General features: G+C 35.4%; 1 protein-coding gene across 1 annotated transcript in view; it reads right to left on the bottom strand.

Annotated features, from left to right (window-relative positions):
• LRPPRC (leucine rich pentatricopeptide repeat containing) overlaps positions 1-22,834 on the bottom strand; it is a 158,397-nt gene that overhangs the window by 43,183 nt on the left and 92,380 nt on the right. The window contains exons 16-27 of the mRNA XM_062489024.1: positions 19,123-19,241; positions 18,442-18,535; positions 15,250-15,319; positions 12,178-12,205; positions 9,892-9,949; positions 8,572-8,678; positions 8,281-8,358; positions 7,904-7,957; positions 7,078-7,191; positions 5,754-5,884; positions 4,228-4,313; positions 2,389-2,593 (exon numbers count right to left, since the gene is read on the bottom strand). Of these exons, the coding sequence (XP_062345008.1) occupies positions 2,389-2,593; positions 4,228-4,313; positions 5,754-5,884; positions 7,078-7,191; positions 7,904-7,957; positions 8,281-8,358; positions 8,572-8,678; positions 9,892-9,949; positions 12,178-12,205; positions 15,250-15,319; positions 18,442-18,535; positions 19,123-19,241 (1,144 nt within the window). The remainder of the gene's footprint in view (positions 1-2,388; positions 2,594-4,227; positions 4,314-5,753; positions 5,885-7,077; positions 7,192-7,903; positions 7,958-8,280; positions 8,359-8,571; positions 8,679-9,891; positions 9,950-12,177; positions 12,206-15,249; positions 15,320-18,441; positions 18,536-19,122; positions 19,242-22,834) is intronic.

The following is a 22,834-nucleotide window of genomic DNA, read 5'->3' as shown; positions in this document are numbered from 1 at the left end:
ATCTTGAGAAACTGTTCAAGGTCATAAACAAAAATCAGACAATTCAAAGCAGGTGGGTAGTTCCCTTACACACTGTCAGAAAAACCACAAGGTAAGTATGAGCTCTTTCTCTAGTTACTTCAGTTAAAAGTTTCCCAGAATATTAAAGGCAAAATGTCCATTCTACTAGAATGCTGGCTTTTGTAAAGTTATGCTGTCCATCATCAACATCTTTTTCTTTTCCATGCTCTGTTGGAAATTTTTAACTTGCACTAAGACTTAACAAGAATTTAAGAATATTTAGGACTGGAAGAAAAGGGTAGATTTATACCTATAATTGTTGAAATCTTCAAAAGCAAATCACAGATTCCTTTACAAGCAATTAATAATGTTTGAAACAAATTAAGAGCACAAAACACTAGTACAACCACTGCTGTGGAACATTTAAAAATACCCCCGAGCTTATTTCAGAGGCATGCTGATGACCTGCAGCTGGATGACAACATTGCAGCATGACACTTGAGCTGCAGGATGGCAAATAATAAGCACTACTACTGAAAGAAATTGCTAACACTTATTTCAGTCACTCATAATTTTCAAAATATTCTTAGCATATCTAAGAATAACAAACAAACCCCAAACCACACCGCCTCCCCCTCGCCAAAAGACAAACACCCCAGTGAAAATGCAGTTCTTCCTCCTAAGCAAAAGAAAAAAAAACAACCACCTTTCAAACTCTATCTACCATCAGAGAAGATGCAGTCTCTCCACACGTAAGGTGGCAAAAAAGCCATAAGAAATTAGCTTACTTTGCGTTTTATTTATATATATTAAATATATTAGCACCTCCACAGGTGAGGACCAATGACTTCTAGCCATACAATTCCACAGTCTGGAACCACTTCTTTCTTCATGAATCTAGTCTCATCAAAAATCCCTTCATTAAGAAAAAATTCCCAACTTTTAATAAAGTTTTCCCAAAAACTTTTAGGAAAAAAAAAGTGGAATCAAAATAACTCTCATTACCTGTCCCCCCCTCTTCATCTGCACATGATCACACCTTTATCTACACCATCATACACTACATCTCAAGTGAAAAGAGCCCAAGTAGCACTAGGTACAACTTGCATGTCAAGGTGCATAAAGCAATTATGTAAAATGCAGCTGCTCTTATGCACACTGCAAAGCGTATCAGATATTTTTCCGACACATTAGTTACATATGATTGCAGTTAAATTACTTTCATAAACATCTGCCTGGCTTGTGATGCAACCAAGGCAGAGTCACTGACTGAGAAGACGTACACCATATTCTTAACTGTTGACCACTTGACTAAAATACTGTTTTTAAAAGAGAATGTACACACATCTACCAAGAGTTCTCTTTTTCAAGAACCTTCAATGCAAAAATGTTACACAGACCTTGCATACCCAGAATACCTATAAGAACTAAAAAACCCTACATGGCTGACTTAGATGATACTATGAAAAATTCACTTTTTTTGCAGGTATTCTGCCAATAACATTTTGTTTACATGAACCAAATATCAAGAAATTGATTTATAAGCTCTATCTCCATCTCCAAGTGCTGAAAATCCAGGAACTACGTAAGTGATACACAAAAGAATAATAAAAGGATTGTTCATATGGCAAAGAAAAAGGGATTCTTGCCTCAGTTTTAGAAGGAAATTGTTACATGATTCATATGTATGTTAATTCAAATACCTTACACCTCATAATGAAAATGTACGCAAAGGAATAATGCATATGGAATTAAAGATACTTCCCACCAGAATGCCTGTACAAAATTCCTTTTCTCTAATAAATGGCATTACAAGTATATATAGGCAAAGCCCCTCAAACATAACAGACCAGACAGCATTTTCTTTGAATTTTAAATTCAGCAACACGGCAGCCTACTGGCAATGATATAAAATTATTTGAATTACGTGAATTAAAAATACTTCAGTGTTCAACAATCACCCTGCAACTCACCTGAGATATACTGGAAGGCACAGCAAAATAATGCTGTTTTGAAGTGAAAACATGTTCCACTTAACCACAAGAGCTGAGACTGCACCTATCGTGCTCTGAATAGCTATCTTGTCAAACAGACTTTAGAACAAACTAATTAATAAGCATATTCCAACATATAGCCACTTCATCTCTGATGTGGCCATAAAGCACAGCTGCTGTTCCCAGAGATCATGACACGATGTCTGGCTGATGAAAAGAGATTTAGCTAAATTAAGAAAACATATTTGTTCATTACTGCTCCAAGATCACTTCAGTAACTGCACGTGCATGAGCACTTCCAGACACCTACGTGCAGCTGTGAATTGCGTACACAGGTCATAGAACACAAATAAATATCATAAATTGTTTCATCTGAAGCCCAAGCGTAGCTTACTTTTCAAGGTGAACTGTAATCAGAGGGGCGTGAAGGGCAGCAGTTTGCACCAACCCCAGGTTTGCAATGGTCTCATGTAATCGATTCACTGTTTCAACTTCACCTCGCATGGCAGCGGCATTAAGAATGCGGAGAAGAGATGCAACTGTTCTGCCTGAGATAGGAACATCCTTCTCTTTCATCTCCGTTAGAATGTTAATAGCATCTACAATGAAACAACACAAAAGACCCTTAGGTAATTTCATGTAGGGAAAACAAACTGCTATTAAAACAGCATTTCAAACCCAGCAGGAATGTAAATTCTGGTGTATAATGCTGATTTCAAGTTAATTACTACTTGCATTTCTAAACGAGACTACAATTATAAATCCACAATAGCATGGTTTTATCATTTTGCTGCAACTTTGACTACAAATTATAGATAGGAACTGTGTGCCCACTCTGCACCACATAACCCTGTACAGTCTGCCCTATAGCTGCAAGACTCTACTAAATGGATGCTTTTATCGTTCAATGCTAACATCTGCTAAATCACTCCATTGTTTCTTCAGCAGATGGCTTGTCACGAGGCCAGATAATAAAGATATGTTTACACTGTATATACAGCCAGACTAATGGTCTGATACCGATAGGGCCTGTTTGCTGTGTCGATACTAATTAGCCAAGGAGAGCCAATGAAAGCTTTCTAACAGACTGCATGTTAAAACATTAGGTTCATTAAGCTTCATTAGTAAGGCAGAAACAAACATTTTTGTTTATGGAATAAGTGCATTTTTATAATGTTTTTAATTATTGCATAGACAGAATGTTTTGACCAATTTATGTTTGGCTACATTTCTGAATTGTTTTATTTTCTGAGGGACATTTATGGTCTTAAAACCAAGCTCACATTTTCACACCATTTAATGTAGAGGTGGACATGATCTGATTTATTACGATTTGGACAACATCAGGTTTATTTATTATTTTTCTAACAGTAAACTTGATATGAGGCCAAGACAAACTTCAAAGGAAGATCTTACATGAAAAAAAAAACTGTATTAATTTTATTTTTGTTTCGTTTTACAGTGTTTTAAATAAAATCATTACATTTAGTGTCTAGGCTTAAATCATGTGTTAGTGTAGTTGTTCTACAAAATCACAGAACTCAATATTCAGAATCTCCTTTTAAAGCTAATGACAGTCTAGAGTTCTTTTCAAAGATCAATCAAACCATGTAAACCACAGAATTATTAGACTAAATTACAAAAATGAAAGTGCTATCAGCTTAATGCAAACATCTAGAAATATGAAAATAGGCAGTTTGCAGAACACTCATTAAAAACCCAAGACTTCCAGGCAGTTTACAGATTGAATATAAAATTCCATAGCAAACACAAAAAAAATAATAGTAGCAAAAAAATATATACTTTATGAAAAGTTAAATTATTTTTTGCAGTACTTGGCTCTTGCGAGGAGGTTATGTTTATGGGTTTTATGTTCAGCCTTCAGACCTTCTTAAGCAAAAAACAAAGCCATTAGTCTAGGCACATACGCAATTTGTGCCATAAGTCATGATCTTCAAACTCAATCCAAACAGCAATGCTAATAAAAACTAGCTGCAGAAATGCAAAAAGCACTGAGCTGTGCAAATGTAAATGACAAGCTTGCCAATCCATTAAAACTAATGGCCTGCACTGTCCAAGCATCTCTGGTTGAATTCACATGCAAATTTGTATGCAAAATGTTCAAGCACTTTTCAGGACATGATATACCATTAATACCAACTCACATTTTTATTCTTGAGGCAAGATACCTTTATTATATAGCAGAAACACACAATGAAAGCAAATGGATTACCTTCTAGTCTACCATGCTTTTCTAAGACTTCTATGAGTGCTATGCACTTTCCACTGTCAAGAGCAACAGGTGAATTCCTAGGGAAGCTGGAAATTAAAGCATTAAGAATTTTATCAACAGAGGCTTACATTTTATAGCTTCAGGTTAAAGTTTTATTTTTCAAACTACATAACATAACATAACAACAGCACTAAGAGCTAAAAATGATAGTAAGTCTTAAAGGAGAAATCTGATAAAAATCAAAAAGATGCATCGTTAGAACATTTAGAAATATGATCCATGCACCTTCCCACCCTTAAAAGCCAAAGGTTATGTTTCTGAGAAAGAGTCAGATGGTTTAATTAATTATTTGGTAGTTGCATTTTATTGCATAAAATAAGAGTATTTTTCAGAAGCCTGGAAAGAAACAAGTGCAGATGACTGGAACGGGACTATATTCTTTTTGACAGAGAGACTGTAACTCTTCACCTAAGTTAAAAGCTACTATTTTGAAGTTTCTGCTATGCATTGTTTCTTTTCTCTGGAAGTACTAAAAGTTAATTCCTCCACTGCTGTTTCTTTGTGTAACAATCCAAAGAGACACTTTGCAATATGAGGCTGTGCTTGAGGCAGACCAGCAAAAATGCCTTACCGCAGTGAAACTCCAGCAGAAGACTGAATTTCACTTCATGCAAGCTCGCTCTGGGGACTGTGTGAGATCAGAAACGCAGCCAAAGCCAATACATAACCCTTATTTGTAGGGTGGCAAAATTCTTGATATTCAACAGCTCAATCATTTCAAATAATTTCTTTTACGAGCAGGGTGTAATGAGCACCTGCCTGCCAACCTACTGTAAAACCTAAGCAAATATTTGGTGGGTGTATGTGAGAGAGAGAACCTGAAAGTCACATATAACTTGTTTTCAATTCATTATAGCATCAGACCAAAAGGAGCCTTTTGAGGGGAAAAAAGAAACAGGCAAATAGAAGGATCATCTGTAAGAATTTGCTCTGGGATAGGTCATGCATGGCATGCTTTAGTTGGGAGCTAACTTTTACAGAAGATACAGAGAACTGAATACAAAAATTTAAAATAGAATGCTTGTTGACAGTCTTAAAGTAATACTACTCGAACACTGCTATTCTAAAAACTACATTGGTGTTCTGCGTTTTAAACACATTTTAGGTGCTTCGTAACACAACACAGGTACCAATCTTTAACTGTAAATTAAGCCTAAATTCAGTTTAGACACTATGCATGTTTAAAATAAAAATAAAACACATCTTACGTAGCAATCGAACTTTTTCAAAATAAAAATTAAAAAAAAAAAAAAGACAACACAAATTAGCTGCTTTTAATGTTCAATTACACAAAGCAATTTTTTTGTTTCCAAAAACCACACCCATGACTGTTTTAAATACACATACATTGTTGGGGAAAACTAATTAAAAATGGATGAGGGGGTTAATACTCAACCTACTTAATTCAACAAGGTCTGTGTATCAGCATAAATCTCTGTGACATGTTTCAGTGCCGGTGTACTTACACTTTTTCTTTCAGGTTCATTGCCTCTTCTACATTATCATGTCGACAGCACAAATTTATTAAGGCTGCATAGCCACCGACAACCATGTCCGGTTCGTATTTGGCTTTCACTTCAAGGGCTTTTTGCATATTCTAAAAAAGGAACAAAGCAAAGATGTGAACTAGAGGAAAAGTCAATCTGACATTATGAATCTTATACATTCAGTGTGCAGTTAAATGACTGCTTTAGTGCTTTTAGCAGTGGAGGATCACATAAGAAAACACAGTGCTGTAATGCTTTAGCAAATTTTAAGAGTGAAAGCTGTTTTGCAAACATTATTTTTGTAGAATACCTTTCACATTAATTTGAGAACAGAGTTCTAAATAATTTTTCTTGCTTTGCATATACATTTCTTGCATTTTTTAATGCAAGAGACTTTTTTTTTAATCCCGAGACCATGAACAGGATTAACCCATATTCTACAACAGTTCTTATTTATTTGGAATTCATAACTATTTTCACCTGGTACACTGCCAAACACATAAAACAACTACTTTCTAAAGAATAAGAATCTACTTAATAATTCCATAGAAAGCTTATTTTTCTATAAATTCTTATTCATACATTTGACCACTTTGAACTTGCAATGGTGTTTGTATTTAGGCTTATTTCATATGCAAAACTGTAGAGATACACAACTCTTCCTAGATTGTGTTTGTAGCAACAGAGAATATTGTGCTATCATCTGCACAACTGCTACTGTTCCTATATATCCAGCTTTATAGGCAGGATCGTACTGAACAAGAAACCGAACGAAAGTGTGGTGATACCCCACAAATTACAGACACACACTAAATGAATGTAAACTACAGCTGGACGCCTGCCGAATGAAGGCAAGAGACCCTTTATCTCAGAAGAGCTTTCCTCCTGCAGGAAAATGGAATTTCAATCCCTGCATTAACAACCTAGTAATATTTGAATTGCAAATGACTAGTGCATGTATCAGTTGCTTGACAATCTAGATATAAGAGACCGGAGCCATGGCTTGAAAGGACATTTGGCATGTATGATAAACCTATCACAGCTGTTACTATCATTCACTTTGCAGATTATTGTAAACAAACTTCAGCAACCCCAAAACATGCCATTCAAGGTGTTGCTGAAATTAGTTAACCTTTTGATTTAATTGCTTTTTGCACTTATGTTTGATTTATAAGCATCAAACCATGAAACCTGAAGCACTGCACTTGTCTTTGCTTAACTATGTCTTTCCATAACACAGTCATTTATGTCCCTTTAAAATATAGCTGTGTGTTTCCAATTATCTCTGCATTGCTTAAGATACCTCTTCTTCACAAAGAGCATGTATGAGTTGTTTCAAGACATCTGTAATAGGCTGGTTTTCAGCTTTTTGCTTTTCTAGCTTCTTCTCCAAAGCAGACACGTCAGATTTAGCACTCTAAATGGAGGTAACAGAAAGAATGTCAATTGCAAAATCATCCTTCCCTGAACAACTTGTCGGATCACTTTAATAAAAGACAGACAAAATAATCCTCTTCTTTCACACTCCAAGAATTTTTTAAATCATTTAAAGGGGCTTTTATCTGTTTAAATATTGCATACTAATTGAATACCTGAGTCAGAATACAGCAAAGAAAAACCCCAACATTAAGTTGTATATCTACAAAGGTCAACATTACTACTTCCCTCACACCCTGTTCTTTGTGTTCCGGGAAGGAGGGAATAGAAGCCTGTTTCTTTTTCCATCTCCACTTCACTCAGATCAGAAATTTAAAGATCTGACCATTAGAAGCAGTATGGATTTATACGGTACCTGCCACTCAAGTGAATCACTGTAATTCACAAGCATGAATTAAACCTCACACTACTACTGTTAACTAACTCAAACTTTCAAAAAAATATCTATCACACAGAGAAACTGAGGCATGAACCCTCAGCCAACTCCAAGGTCGAGTATCAGGTCTATGTGAAAATCTGGATAGCCTCTACTCCTACTCTGGAAAGCCACCCCTGAACTTCAAATGGTGGATTTAAGCAACGTTAATATACTTCCATGACCTGAAAGCTAGTGATTACACTTCATCTGAACCCCATATCCAAACAGTATTATTACAGTAAGAACAAGCACAGCCATCTGTGAATTTACTTACTTCTGGAATGTTGTCTGTAGACACGGATTTTTTACTGCACAGTAACCTTGCATCCTGAAATTCAGTAAGACAAAGATATTACTTATCTCCGCAAAAGTTCAATCTAAGTAAGCATATCATAAGAAAAAGGTTTGAGGTAATTATATATTAGCAATGGTAGGAAAAGCTGTGTTCTGCAGCATTATTACACTGACTTGAAACAGCACCTATTAAACGTATCTCTTTCACATTAGGCATGAAATCAGCTACAGCAGTGAAAAATCATAGAAAGGTTAAAAGGCTTATATATAATCACTGCACGAAGATATTTGTTTTGCAAAGGAGAATATATTCAGAGATTTTTTTAGATTCAAAGTAATTGCTATAGAACCACAGACCTTAATTAATTCAGGAACTTGAGAGGAGTCCAGCAGTCTGCAAATGCCGTTGCAGTGGCTTGTAGGGATAACTATATTCTGTACCAAGAGGTGGGGAAAAAAATTATATGAGTTTTGAAACACAACCAAACTGAAATTTGTCTAACAGAAATTATCTCAGATGTAATTCAAGTCTCCAGCTCTTGCATGTCATTGAGAAGTGGTCTGGTTGTACTTAAAAGCAGCAATTTCAAACCTAATAGATACATGTCAGGCAGGACAGGCATTATGTAGCAAAAAATGAAATGGTACCATCTTCTTCAGCTGATGGAAGTATTGTCTCAAACGCTCCTCCTTGGCCTGTACCTCTGAGTCACTCATGCTGTCAATCAAGTGATAAAGAAAATAGCCAACAGCTTCTGTGGAAAAAAACAAGAGAAAGCATTCCACTAAAATTACTGAGACTGTCATGTTATCAAGATTAATTTATAAGAAATCATTTTGGTGTGAGATGTCACCCTGATGAGAGGCTCTGAAATGGCAACAATGATCACTGAGGCATAGAGATTATGTGGTTTGGGAGCACATATCTAACTGGTGAGTGAAAGGAATATTAATTATTTTCAGACCTAGTGACAGCTTTTCAGTACAGAATCTTACTTCAATCTATTTTTTTCCACTACTGTGTGACAGTAGTGGTACTGCCCAAGGCCTTCCCCCCCTTTCCTGCCTGCTACCCCAAATAGTTGCCACAAATATTTTGTCATTGCTCAAAAGAAAAAATAGATTTCTAACACTTTGCATATTTATTCTGTACATTTTACCCATTATATTCCATTACCAAGCTACATTAAGTATTGTAATATTAATATAACAGCATACAAAAGTATTTTAACCATTAGAGCTAGAAGAAACTGCCTCTTAGCCAATAAAAGTCAGGATGAACAGATTTCATCAAATTATACTAAGTTTCTTATGTATGCAGTGCAAAAATATGTGGGGTCTATCTCTTCCCCAAAACAGGAAGAGCATCAAGTACTGCCTTCTCAAAGATTAGCTGTCCCCATACCTCCTTGCCCCTCTGGGGCTGAAAGGAGGGGGGAAAAAAAGCAAACCTTGAAAAAAAAAAAACAAACCAAAAAACCCAAAAAAAAAAAAAAAAAAAAAAAAACCACAAAAAAAAACACCAAAAAAAAAAAAAAAACAAACCCACATGCTAAATAAAAACATAACTTATTTCAAGGCAGAAGATTTGGGATATTAAGTACTGTTTTGCCTCACAAAATCAGTACCTTTACTACTAAAGGCAATAGTAGGTTGAAAAACAGCCTTTTTTTCCCCCAAATATTTAAGCACTGATACTGTATTCCTTCTAAATCTCTGTTTTGATCTATAAATTTAGCAAAATAAATCATTATCAGCAAGATTTGGTCATAATTAAAAAAAAAAAAAATCTCGTGGATCTCACAGAATATGCTCTGATTATTTGAATCAGGATTTTACCCAACATGTTTTCAAATTTCACTTTCAAAAAGAAGCAATCAGTGTTTACTGTTGTAATCCCTCAAACCCATCATTACACAGAAGAACGGATTTGTGGATAAGTTACAATCATAGAAATTGAAACTCTACCAGTTGGTCCTGGAGGCGTCAGGCAATAACGTTCATCCGTGTACAACACTTCTGTTATCTGGTAAGACAGAATAATCGTACATTGCAGCCAAAAGAAGCAAGCAAGGACAAATAGTATCTGAAATTGAATTCTCAAAATAATAAAGCATCTCTCTCTGTTAAAGCATTATTCTTTACCACATCATAGTCATTCCCTAAGAAACACGAAGGGGTTTTTTGGTAAATAATAGGGTTTTCTTGAAAAAATATTGCAAACAGAAATGCTTTCTGAGGTATAGCATTAAGACAGAACACTCTAGTATTCTGTTTCTGTATCATCCTACAGGAAGTTAGCTATCCTAAGACATTGTTTAAAGCATGTCATTCCTAGAGATGCTACAATTATGTTCCCATTTACTGAAAGGCTGAGATTGTCCTAAAAAGCTTCTTTTTTTATATCTGAAAGAAGCAAATACAAAAAAGAAAATGAAGGAATAACATTTACCATGCTCTTCTAGAATTAAGGTAAACTAGTACAGCTAGTTGTAAATGAACTGTTGTAAATAAGTGAAATTTAGAATGACAAAACGTGTTCATAGAAATTAATTACAATCAACTACATTTGGCTCTCATTTGATTCATCATGCAAACCAAAGAAACATATAGATTTGACTTCCTCTGAAAGAAGTGTTTACCAAAAGCCCCCATTATCTTACCTATAAATACTTTATCCTGAACAACATCACTTGAAAAATAATTTGACTGTTCTTAAGGAAAATAAATATTTTTGATGAATTAAATCTTCAGTTAAAAATTGAAATTGTGTTGCAAAAATTTCTTTTATCTCCCATGATTCTAGAATGCAATCTCAAAGAAGTCAGGAGATGCATTTGCAACTGCCAAAGTGCTCTGTTTTAAGCAATGACAAAAGAAAAGGACCCCTCACCTTCAACTGGGGAAACTGGACAAATAAACACAAAAAATATCAAATGTGCAACCAAACATCTCATTACTTTTGTACTGATACCATGGACACTGCTCACAGTTAAACCACAGCTTTTTTCTGCCTTTTTCCTCTTATCTTCCTATGACAAATCAATACACTGCAATAAAATCCAAGGAAGTCATAACAGTTCTTTTGAATCAAGTATCAGAATACTAAAATTGATGAATTACAGAAAAAAATGTGTAAAATTACTCCTGATTCTAGGTATCTATTTATTTCCCAAGTTAGCATTTATTTTAGAAGCTCAATGCATATATTTACTCTTCAACTTAGTGAAGACAACAAAATTTATTTTTCTTCCATTGTGATGAAAAGCAGAATTAACTCTAGGTATTTTCATATGCAGACCACCATTACTTAGCTCTCTGTCCTTCAAAATTATTTTTATAATGGGACCAATAAGATATCCCGTTTTTTTTCTTTCCCTGCTGTCCTTTTTCTTTTAAATGCAAAAAAGGAAGGAGAGAGGCAGCAGAAAATGACACCCTCTCGCCAGAACCATCACGTAACAGTAAAAGGTAGTAAAATGCAAAAAAATCCTGCACTGATTTTATGCAAGTCATTTATCAGTGACTTTTCAAATCTCAATTTCCATTTCATTCCAAGATTTTGTTGTGAAATCTAAAATGTACTTTTATTAATCAGCAGTTACAGTACTGAAGCAAGAACAGAAAAAAGCACAGTGTACCCCTTCCCAAATTCTGAAACCACATCCAAAGCAGTATGTCCCAACATCTCCCCTATTCTAATGCTGTGCAAAACATAATGACAGAGTAATATTGCGGTGTCTTCTAATGTAGCCCTAATGTAGGGTCGGGAAGATGATGAGAAATTTCCCTTTGAGTTCATCCAGTAACTTCTTTTATCTGGCTTGCACTTCAATGTTTCAAGTCCTATAACAAAAACTTTGAAAACCTAAGTCTGCCTTACTGTTTTATTAGCACCAGTGTGAGGATAGGATGAAAGTTTAGGGAGGGCAGGAAAACTAATTGATGCCAGATGGCACAACCATGGCAGACTTTGTTCCAGAAGATACAACCACTTTCAGCTGTAACTACATTGATCTAGAAATTGCAGTAGAATAAGCTAAATGATATGGTACTTGATTTTTCACAATTTCACCTAACTGTCCAATTTGAAAACCCGGTTTGATACATTTGTCTGATCTGCCACTGACAGAAGTCTTGCACAAATTAATCAGGTCTACAACTTTCAATCTCAGAATTCAGATTTATAATAGTGCAGCATAAACATGCAATGCCTAAAGAATCTTGATTTTATTTAGTTTTATCTTGACTTACCTTGCTCCACAGATGTACATCATCTGAGCTGAAGAGGGCAGCAAAGGATAACAAAAGCAACAAAATTATTTTACTCATAGCTTTCTCTAATACAACACAGAACATTAACACTGAGGATCTTATTTAAATGAAATAAAAATACAATAATTGCCACATGCTGTTTAAACTAATTTTGTACAGAACAACTTTAGGACTTCACATTATACTCAATATGGTCGTAATTTCTGCTAAAAAACTTAATGCAACATTATTTTGATCACTTGTGACTAGAAAGTGCTTTAGTTCTGGTCTTAGTTCAATTTTTTAACACATCCTAATTTTTTTTTGTTTTGTACTTCTCTATTTAGCACTTCAAGAAAATAAGCTTCATTCAAGTGAGCTGCACTTAACACAGAAAACACTTGATACATGGAATTTGCTAGAAAAAAAAATTCTAACTCTCCTGTGCATTAGACTTTCAATACACCAAGATAACTACAGGCAGCTATTAATGCATTTATACTACGCAAAAAAAAGAAGGTAATCAAATCTCTTAAAGTATATTGTTCATTATAGTGAGAGAAAGATGTAATATTTTAAAAAGTAGAAAACAAAACATAGATTTTCTCCCATCATAGAAGGAAACAGAACTTGAGGAATAATACTTCTCCGTACATCATGAGGTTACAACTGAAAATAATGTCAACCAGTTCACTAGAGAATAAAACCCCTGACATCTTAATGTAGAACTCAAGTAATAAAAACCTGATGTCTTCCTGTAATTCACAGAACTCCAAAATTCTCATTAGAAGCTGTAACTTGTCAAGAACTGTAACTTTTCGACAGCCATAAAATAGCATTAACATAGGCAAGGCTAAGAGAACAAAAACTTATGACACAATTTTATCTTCCTGTAATTCTCATTAGAGGAAAACAAGATGTCAGTGTGAAGAGATACACAAAAACTTGAACACATTCCCAGAAGTTTATGACCTCATTTAGGAAGTTCAAGACTATGAAATATTTCTTCTTTCTGTGCAACTGCCACTTGTATTTGAAAATGAGTCAAATGCAGGTCCACACAGAGTGAAAAGAAATACCATCTGTGAGGTTAGTTAAGCTTTGTTGAGTGAACTCACTCCACCACTGACAGGATGACAATGAACTGCAGATAGCAAATGCATCAATTTCCTAAAGTACCTGACTCTGAAATAGTAATGGTACATCAGGCAAACAGAATGGGAATACTTTGAAGCAGTTACTAGAGAAGAGCAGTTTTAACAGAAATCCATAAACTAGTCTGCCACAGACATTGTTCATCTGTCCCTGGCATCCCTACCCTGTACTTCTGTACTCCAATCCTGAACTTTGTTCATTTGAACACTCAAGACCTACATTTAGCCATAAAATTTTGCTGCGGTCTTTACAAAACCTACAAATATTCTTTCTTCGATCATACCCTCAAGTTTCATGCTCAGGCTGTTCTAGCCATTAAGTTAAAAACAGAAAAGGCAACATGAGTGGGTATGCTTTCAGAAATAATCTAAGGGTAAAAGCTGAGCACAGGTGACCTTAAACACAGTGTGTGAAACCAGGCAGCAAGAAAGGCAAACCAAAGAATAATATGGAACAGATAAACAAACCTTATGCCCCACTTAAAAGTGGAAAGGTGAAGTAAAAAGTGAAAAAAAAAAAAAAAAAAACCACGCCATCCCCCCCAAAAAACACATCAAAAGACCCCTAACGTTTACTTCCATCAGAATTTGGAGTTTTTAGCCCGGATGTCCAATAAGTGTTGTAATCAGACCAGCAGGAATTCTTCCCACTATGAGGAAAGTAACCTGAGCAGACTGTAATCTTTAGCAACTAGTTTGCTTAGTGAGATGATGACATTTTAGAGATACTTTAAACCACATTCTGCACACCTGCACCCCAGTGGCAGGGATATTTCAGGCTAACATTGGTTGTGTGGGGTAAACATTAGCATGGTTTACTTTCTAGTGAAAGTTCGACTTCAGCTGGATATTTATCTATACTTTACATAGAGAAAGTACATTTAGAAAATCTGTTACTTTAATTAATACATCTGAAACAGATGATTCTGGGCCTGACTATTTAAAGGAATAGCAATACATTCCTACTGGATCTAAACTATTATTTCACTTAGGGCCTAGCTAACACACCAAATTTCAACAGTGGTTTGCTTTTTTTACTCCTCTTCCCATGATACAACAGGACCAGCTAGACCGGTCATGTCCACCTGTTATGTTTTACTAATATCCGACCCAAGCACTGTTCTAATTCACACTATTACAGAATCCCAGGAAGTAACAAAATCAGCCTTCAAACCCTAGTCCTGACTAATATTAGGTGGCTTCTCTTGCTTCCTATGGTGTAGGCATGCTGAAAAAGCCCCTACTGTCCCAGTTGTAAACTGAGAAACTAAATTTTGACTGAGGCAAGCAGTGCATGATATGAGTGCTTGCTAATTCACATATACCTGCATAAAGTTAGGACAACCTAGCAAATTCACAAGGAACCTTCCTTGCAGCAGAGGACCATATGACTGTGAATACAAAGTCTTGGCAATGCAGCTCAGAACTAGGTGTTACATGTGAGTATTCAAGAGCCATATTAACCCAGAGGGCACAGAAAGTTAGCAGATGCAGCAGAATATGCCAGGCTCCTACTGGTATTTCATCTTCATTAAGCACCCTATTACTTTACTAATTAACAGTTATAATCTTTAGGGAATTTTTACAATAGCATAGCTGTTTATTAAAAAGAGTGAATAAAGATAAACCCCCAAATGTTTACTACCCTAAGTTTATATACTGGCAAATAGCACAGAACAAATAATGAAATTCTTTTTCATCTACTACATATAATGTTTCAAGTGTATGCTCATATACAGCAGAGGCAAGGAAAATGAGGGAAGCAGGGAGGAACAACACTATCTCCTACTAGACTTGGAATGCTACTTTTAAAACACAGAGCAGGGGACAAAAAACTGGACAGACTTGTGCTCAACAAGACAAAAAAGAGAGGGAACATTGTTACATAGGAAAAAAAGTATTTGTGTAACAACCTTACCTTTTAAAACCCAAAATGAGGCTGTTTCTAAATAGCCGACAATCAATAGCAGGTGTGCTTGCTGAAGACACTGTAAATGAAAGCAATGCTTCTCAAGAGACATTGTTAAAAAGACCCCTGAACTGCAACAACTCAGCAGATCATGTAAATAGACCATCACTCGAAAAGCTATTTTAGTAGTTTACTGAATGCTGACATTTATAAACCAAGATTTAAAATACCAAAGCATTTGAAACAGTCATTTTTATCAGCTCTAAATCTCATCAATTTCAAAAACAATCAAATATTCAGAGAGTGAGTTTTCCCTCTACATTGCCTTTAATGTCAATAGTTAATGAATTAGCTTTTAATACAAATTATTAATTGCATAATGCATCTTCATCTATAAGAAAGTACAAGACCAATTCCAAAAGGCAAAACAAACCTCAAACAATACTAAGCAAGAAAACCAGAGATATTAGTGCTGGAAGAAGAAAAGATCCACTGAAGGCAAATGGTTTGCTAACAGTTTCAGACTGGACACCTGCCTTTAAACAAGTTTTACATTTCTGACTTTTATTTTTTTTTAAATAATAAAAATAAAATTTTAAAAATCCAAGCAAAAATCAATGGCACAACACTTCAAGTGTTTGCTTCTGCTAGTATAAATGCCCAGACAAGAAAGAAAAAGTAGTTCAATCTAAAGTGCTATCCACTGAATTAAATTAAATCTAAGGGAGGAAACAGAGACAAATATACAGTTCTATATGTTGTTATATAGAATAATATTTGAACACAAAGGAAACTGCAAAATCACTTAAAATTAGATGTCCCTGAGAGGTCATTTACAGTTATGCTTCGGGACCTCATCTTTACATCGTTTCTTGACCGAATATTCCATAGCATTCTACCTTCTTCCTGTAGAATTGCTGTCACTCATTCCAGCACCACTGACCAGCAAAGAAAAAAATACAGTAGTGGGTACATTTATGTCCTGTATGAAGTTATCATCATCTCACTTGAGCATCACAATGGAATTAACCGCTCTAAAAGCCTTACTGCACAGGGCCCTTTCAGCAAGGGCTGCACTATGGTAGAAGATAACCAAAATAAAAACAGCAGCTCTAAAGGAACTTGGGAAGTCAAAGGCAAGAGCATGCTAAGAGCACTTCCTTAGTCTAACTCCAGGTTTAAATGCTGGAACATTTCTTTTTGTTTGCAAATCTCAGGTAAAGTTGGTTTTGAGACACCCTCAATACAAATTCTCCTCCAGCAATATATTAAACTTTTTGCTCATAAAAAGACGAGCAGAAAAGCATCTTAGTATGCTCAGCTGCTGCTGACAATCGGCAACCTGGTTTCCTTAGCAACAAACAAGTCTGAGAAAATCAAGGGGCTGACAATGAAGTGGAATGGAACGGCATGATAAAGGGAAAAAGCAGCTCTCATGTACACTGCCTTATGTGCCCAGATTCCTCAGCTGATGCTTCGGAGTTTTCATCTTGTCAGTAGCAGAAATCTATACATTTTAAGGCATGAGAAGCTGAATCAATACACCTAGATAGCAGCCAGCATTAATAACCAACCTCTGCCTCCTCTGACTACACTGATGAGACAATCTCAAACTATTTTCCATACTGCATCTATTTTTCCCCTCTTTGTAATGCTGCAAAAGGAGAGAAGTCAAAAAAAAAAATCATCACATAGGTGCTAATTAGATTTACTAGCATTCATTGCAGCTTGGTAAACTATTTACAGAGTAGCTTCCTTTTAAGCTCAAGTTCAAAGAAATTTGCTATGTCTCCATGAATTATTAACCCTGGTCTTTGTAAACAGAAATACTACTACAAGATTTAAATTCAACTCAAATGGCTAATATACTATGTGATACTAATTTTGTGACAGTAAGAATTCAACTTACTCTATGTGCCTGTGCCATACTATTGATATATACATTTACCATACATCAGGCATATATGTATTTGTTTTACAACACATTAAAATAAGCCTGTTTCAGTTAACCAGAATGAATGCAGGGGTCTACATTTTCATGGGGGGGAAAAAAAAAAACACAGACTATTTCACATTCCAGAAGAGATTTCATTGTTGTTAGTAAACAGTCCTCCTTTGAAAAAAAATTCAAAGTTTTTTTTAGGTACTTCATTTTTTAGGGTCAATGGTTGGGCATATGATTTTTTTTTTTTTTTAATAAGACCAAACAAAATTCTGGCAAAATGTAAGATGAATCTTGAAAATTCACTAATTGATAACTCTCCAATACCAAAATAAAACCACTGATCAGCAAGTACTAAATTTTCTCACCTGCAACACAACGGTTTCCCAGAGTCATGGTACACTTATTTATGTATTTGTTAAATAAAACAGTTAATGACAACTGGAGCAAGTAACTGCTTAAGCTTTTCCCTGAGTCTTGAACAAATAAAACTGGTTTTTTTTCTGTATCAGATTTAGCCCAAGTTTAGGTATTTTATTAATATCTCAGTATACTAGGAATATAAAACTATTTAAATATTGAAGAGAATCACATATTCCTAGTTAACCAAGCAGATCATCCCATCCCATCCATTCAGTCAATGACACAAATTAACGTTTGCAAACACTGAGCATCAGAACAGTCTTTGGAGAAAACTCTTAAACATGCTAGAATTCAATACCTAATTAACCAATCACATTTATACACAACTTCCACAACCAAGAGATCAGCAGAACACCTTCAGGTTAATGTCAGTAACCATCAGATTTTTGAAGCTGGTTCTTTCATGAGTAACTCTGTGGTACTTCAGAGCTGTGTCATTCTTTGTTTTCTGTAGTCATTGACACTGCAAACAAAAGCAGCTCCAGCACCGACTACCTCACAGGCTTTGGGAAAAACAAACTCTTTGCTTAACCTCTCTAAGCGCAAGAGTGTCACATTCCTGTCACAATCACAGTAAAGCTGTTATTTGCATATAACTTATATGTAAATCTTATGGCCAGGTTCAATGCCGAAGAAGAATTTATTTGATTTATGGCTCAGGATTCATAGTTTCAAATCTGACACAGCACCACAGGAAACCTCTCATGATAAGCACTTTGCCCAACTTCTCCACATATGTTGAAACCTCACGTATTAACACAAGTAAATCTCCTAGCCTACAACCAATCCACACTATCCCCATGTACACAGTAACAAGCAACATGAAAAATACTCACGTATAGAAAGAACTTTGTCCAGTTTTCCATGAAGTGCTTCACTTCTTAGTTCTGCTATATAGAGCCCAAGACCTTCAAACAGGCAGCCGTTTTCCTAGAGAAAAAGCAATCAACCATGGAACTCCAAACAGAGAAGACCTTCTGATACCTCATGTTTTTAAACACTTCCTTCCCAAAGGCAGCTGTGGAGAACACAGAAGATGCTCTCCAGGATTCTATACAGCAGCCAAATGAGTTGCTACTGATCCAAATTTTTTGTATTGAAATCAACTGCAAGAGAAAAAGTTACAAAAGGCAGAAAGGCTGGGACACTTAAATTTGGTCTCCAGTTCGCAATTCTTTAGAAAGTAAAATTCACCAGAAACAATCTTAGTACTCCCAGTCATCACTAAAAAAATAGGGCATTTTTCATTCATTTACCTTTCCACTTCAGGAAACAAAAAGCTACTTGGTCTGGAGCAAAATACTTTGGTTAGCTATGAAGAAATAAAAGCAGCAAGAGGAAGACATGATGAACAAACCATCAGTGCAACAACTGTTTGAAAAATACTCTAAATATTCTAAGAAGGCTCCATCATACCAGGTCCATGTTTGGAGCACTAGTGGAATCTAAAGCCCTCATAGAGAATATTAAGAAGCCATGTAATAGCCAATTTTTACAAATCTTACATGTAACCTTACCTTCAGCTGGGCATGGGCAGTTTCAGTATCAGCAAAGTTTTTAAAAACATAGTCTGTATAAGTTTCTGCATCAAGGTCCACCCCCAATTTGTGCATCACTTTAAGGACTTCAAAGATACCTATCAAGGCAAAATTAATAGGGCCAAGCATTCAGAAAAATGAAAATTTAAGAACCAACTTGTGAAAATAAATGTTGCTTTACAAAACAAGGAATTGTCTCCTCAATTTCTCTCCCTGAAATTGCCATGAAAAATCCTGCATTTTCGGTATTAATTCTTAACTGTGAAACTTAAAAATAGATTTACAAAACTTGATATTCTCTCCTGTACTATAAAAACCATGAAAGTTTGTGTAATAGCAATTTCCAAACCAAAGTTATTTTCTAACATAACAAATATATGAATTAGTCATGTTTGCACAACATCTTACAGAGCTATGTATCAAAATGTCCGTATTATTGTGCATAAAAAACAAATCTGAAATTTGATGTTAAGTACATTAACTCAAGATACAAACACATTCTTCAACACATCATACCTTCTTAGTTTTGCTCCCAGTACCCAACTCTGATTAGCATTAGTGTACAGGACTTTTCTCTGGACTTGTTTAAAAGTAGTAACATGTTTGTAATCAAATTGGTTGATTACTCTACAATGCATCAGCTTCAAACTGGAAATTCAGAAAAAGGCTGGAGTCTCCCAAGTCCACTGAAGCTACATTGTAAATTTTACAGGGTTCACATCATGTCACACAACTAGACTATGTATCACTTCTGTAGAGTCACATTTGAAAACACCAGATACCAAATATTAATAGCCCAGAAACTAGAGTGTAGTTTTAGAGTATATGTGATTTTTTTTAACTGCTCACACTTTTCTGATTTGCAGAAATTTCTTACAGTAACCTTAGCTATCAAACTCTGAACCCTTGTCAAAACCAATACAGGTATAATCATTTTTTGCTGGTCTAAAAATGATTTGTCAGTTGCTGCAGGACACCAGTACCAAACAACATATGTTTTTTTCAACTTGCATTTCATACTTATTACTTTAAAAATGTCCAAAGTCCCTGTCTTTGCCCTGGAGTGCCACCTATGGAAAAGTGACACTTCCATGAATATTTTATGCAGTGCACTATGGTGCAAATAATCAAATGTGAATTCCCTTTGAGCACTTGAAAATACATGCAGGCAAGTCACACTAGATTAAAGTCGCATCATCTGTTCGAGTTTGCCTTAAACAAAACTCTGATTTTGGACCAGAATCTGCAAAAATATGAATAAAGAATTAATTACACTAAGTCTTTCTTCATACCTTTCAAATGTTGACAGCTAGTTTCTATTTCATGTTTTCAACATCCCAGAAAATATATTAAGTCCTTTTATGCTGAAACCTTTGCAAAAGTAACTGTAAAACTAAAAAGTAGTTTGAAGACCAAGAACCACATCCCACAGTGGATAAGGTGTGGTGCACTCAGGAGGTTAGAGCTCAAACCTGTATGCAGAAGAGTGCAGAAAAAAAAGGCTTGTTAAGCATCTCCACTCTCTAGCAAACAGACTAGGGCTCATTTCCTGAGCAGGAAAGTGCAGGTGTGAGAAACAGAACACCAGCACAACAGCAAAATGCAGATATCACAACCATACTGCACCAAAGTAATATGCATAGCAAAAGAAATTGCAAACTGAAAATGAAAACATGTGTGGCAGCATTTTTTTTAAGGTGACTGATATACAATTTTGGGGGAGGGGGGGAATGGGGGGGTGTGGAAGATTAATGAAACCAACGCAAAGTCTTACAGTTTTGCATACATTTTCTACCTCACTAAAAGCAGAACTACTATATAGTCAAACACCTTCCACAATACTAAGCAATGAAACATTTTCATTTCAGTTGAAAAGATTTGAGCATTATGTACGTGGACTTTTATAAATTCTTTGCTCCTCATACTGGAAAACGTGCTGGCCTCTTCTCTCTCCCCCAATCAAAAAACAGACTAAAAAGAAAAGGCATAAAAGTGCAGTCATGTTCATGCAGAACACTGGTCTCACAAGCTTTTTAGAGAGCAACTCCCAAAATAAACATGTGTATTGATTTAGAAATTATTCACATGTATAGAACTATACTGATATATTGCGGGCATTATCAAAAATACACGAAAATAGAGAGCCAAAAAGGATAAAATATTTATTTGCTAACACTCACAACCCAATGGACTGCCCTGCACACCCCACTCTGGAGACCACTGATCCAGAAGACTGGGCATGACTAAAACCCCCAGTAAAGTCTTTTGGTCATCTCCCTGCTTGATCCAGAACAGGCTTTTTGAGATCTTAGGCTGACAAATGTAAGTACACAGGAGCTGAGTATACAAAATCAAATAATAGAGTAGACAGAAGACAGAAACAGGAAACAAAACTAACAATTTCTTTTGGTCAATACTGGAAACAGCACTCCAACACTACAACAGAACAGATTCCAAACTCAAATCAGTATATTGAAGAACAAATATAGGAGAGGTGAACTATGAGGTGGTCATAATATTTATACGGCTTTATATTTACGTGGCTTATGCTTTTCAAAAGCTGCAAAGTGGGGCCTGCATTTCAGTCTACCATTCATTTCCTAAGGTTCTCAGAGTTAAGTCATGCCTACTCCCTAAAGCAGTCCCATGAGAACGGAAGGAATTTCTAAGGCAGTTATGTACAGTTCTACATGTGCAAGGCAAGTTAAATTTGGCTTTAAGCAGTTTTCTGAGGAAACAAAAAACCAAAACTTCAGCTCAAAAAGTAAGGTCACATTCAGGAAAGCATAGTATTTAGCGCATTTTTGCTGTGCTGTTAACTTCAGATCCACTCAGAATTGTTCTTTGCCAGAAAAGTCTGTCTATAAAACAGGATTTCAACCAGCAACTTTGTGAAATCACCACCCTTATTCCCTTCTGGACCTAGTCTCTTATTTTCCAAAGTAAAAACTGAATTACCGTTCACTAACCATGGGTTTTTTTATGTAACAATAGTTTATACAATAGTTCAACAACAGCAGAACCCAAAAGCAAAATATACACTTGCAGAAAGTGTCTTTAAAAAGAACATCAAATCATTCAAAGGCAAAGGGAAGCTATAAAATATTCAGAAATAAGCCTAAGTTGAACTTTTCTGCTTATTTACACTAGGCCCTCCTGATTTTAGTGCATAATCTGATATAAAATGACTCTCAGTGCCAGTAACTACATAATGATCTTCTAAACCCTCCAAGCACTTTTCATTCCTAAAAGACTAATAAATACTAAGGAAATAAGTATTTATCGACTCATGTAACAGATGCAAATAAAGGCAATGCCCCATCTGAAATTATCTGCCTGTGTAAAATAACTGAAAAGAACTGTTTGCTATTTCAGAGTGATTAAGGTGTATTTAAAAAATGGCCTTTTTTAGTTTCATACCTCCTAACCACCACTTCACTGCTAGTTTTCTTTCAGACACAATTACATAACATAAAAATTAAGAGAATTTTCTTTGATTTCCAGTGTTAGATTTTTCTGTAATAAACATTAGAGAAACATGTAATTAAACACTGCTATTTGTTATTTAATTGTTTGAGTCACACTATATGTACTGATTCAGGTATTTGTACACTGCAGTTCTAGATAGCTTGTTGCTTTTATTCTGTTTATTCTGATTATTTAGTCAAATCTACATCTTATCATATTTTTA

This window comes from Cinclus cinclus, chromosome 3 (assembly GCF_963662255.1).
Source record: "Cinclus cinclus chromosome 3, bCinCin1.1, whole genome shotgun sequence".
Lineage (NCBI taxonomy): Eukaryota > Metazoa > Chordata > Aves > Passeriformes > Cinclidae > Cinclus > Cinclus cinclus.
This window is presented reverse-complemented; position numbering and strand designations above follow the sequence as displayed.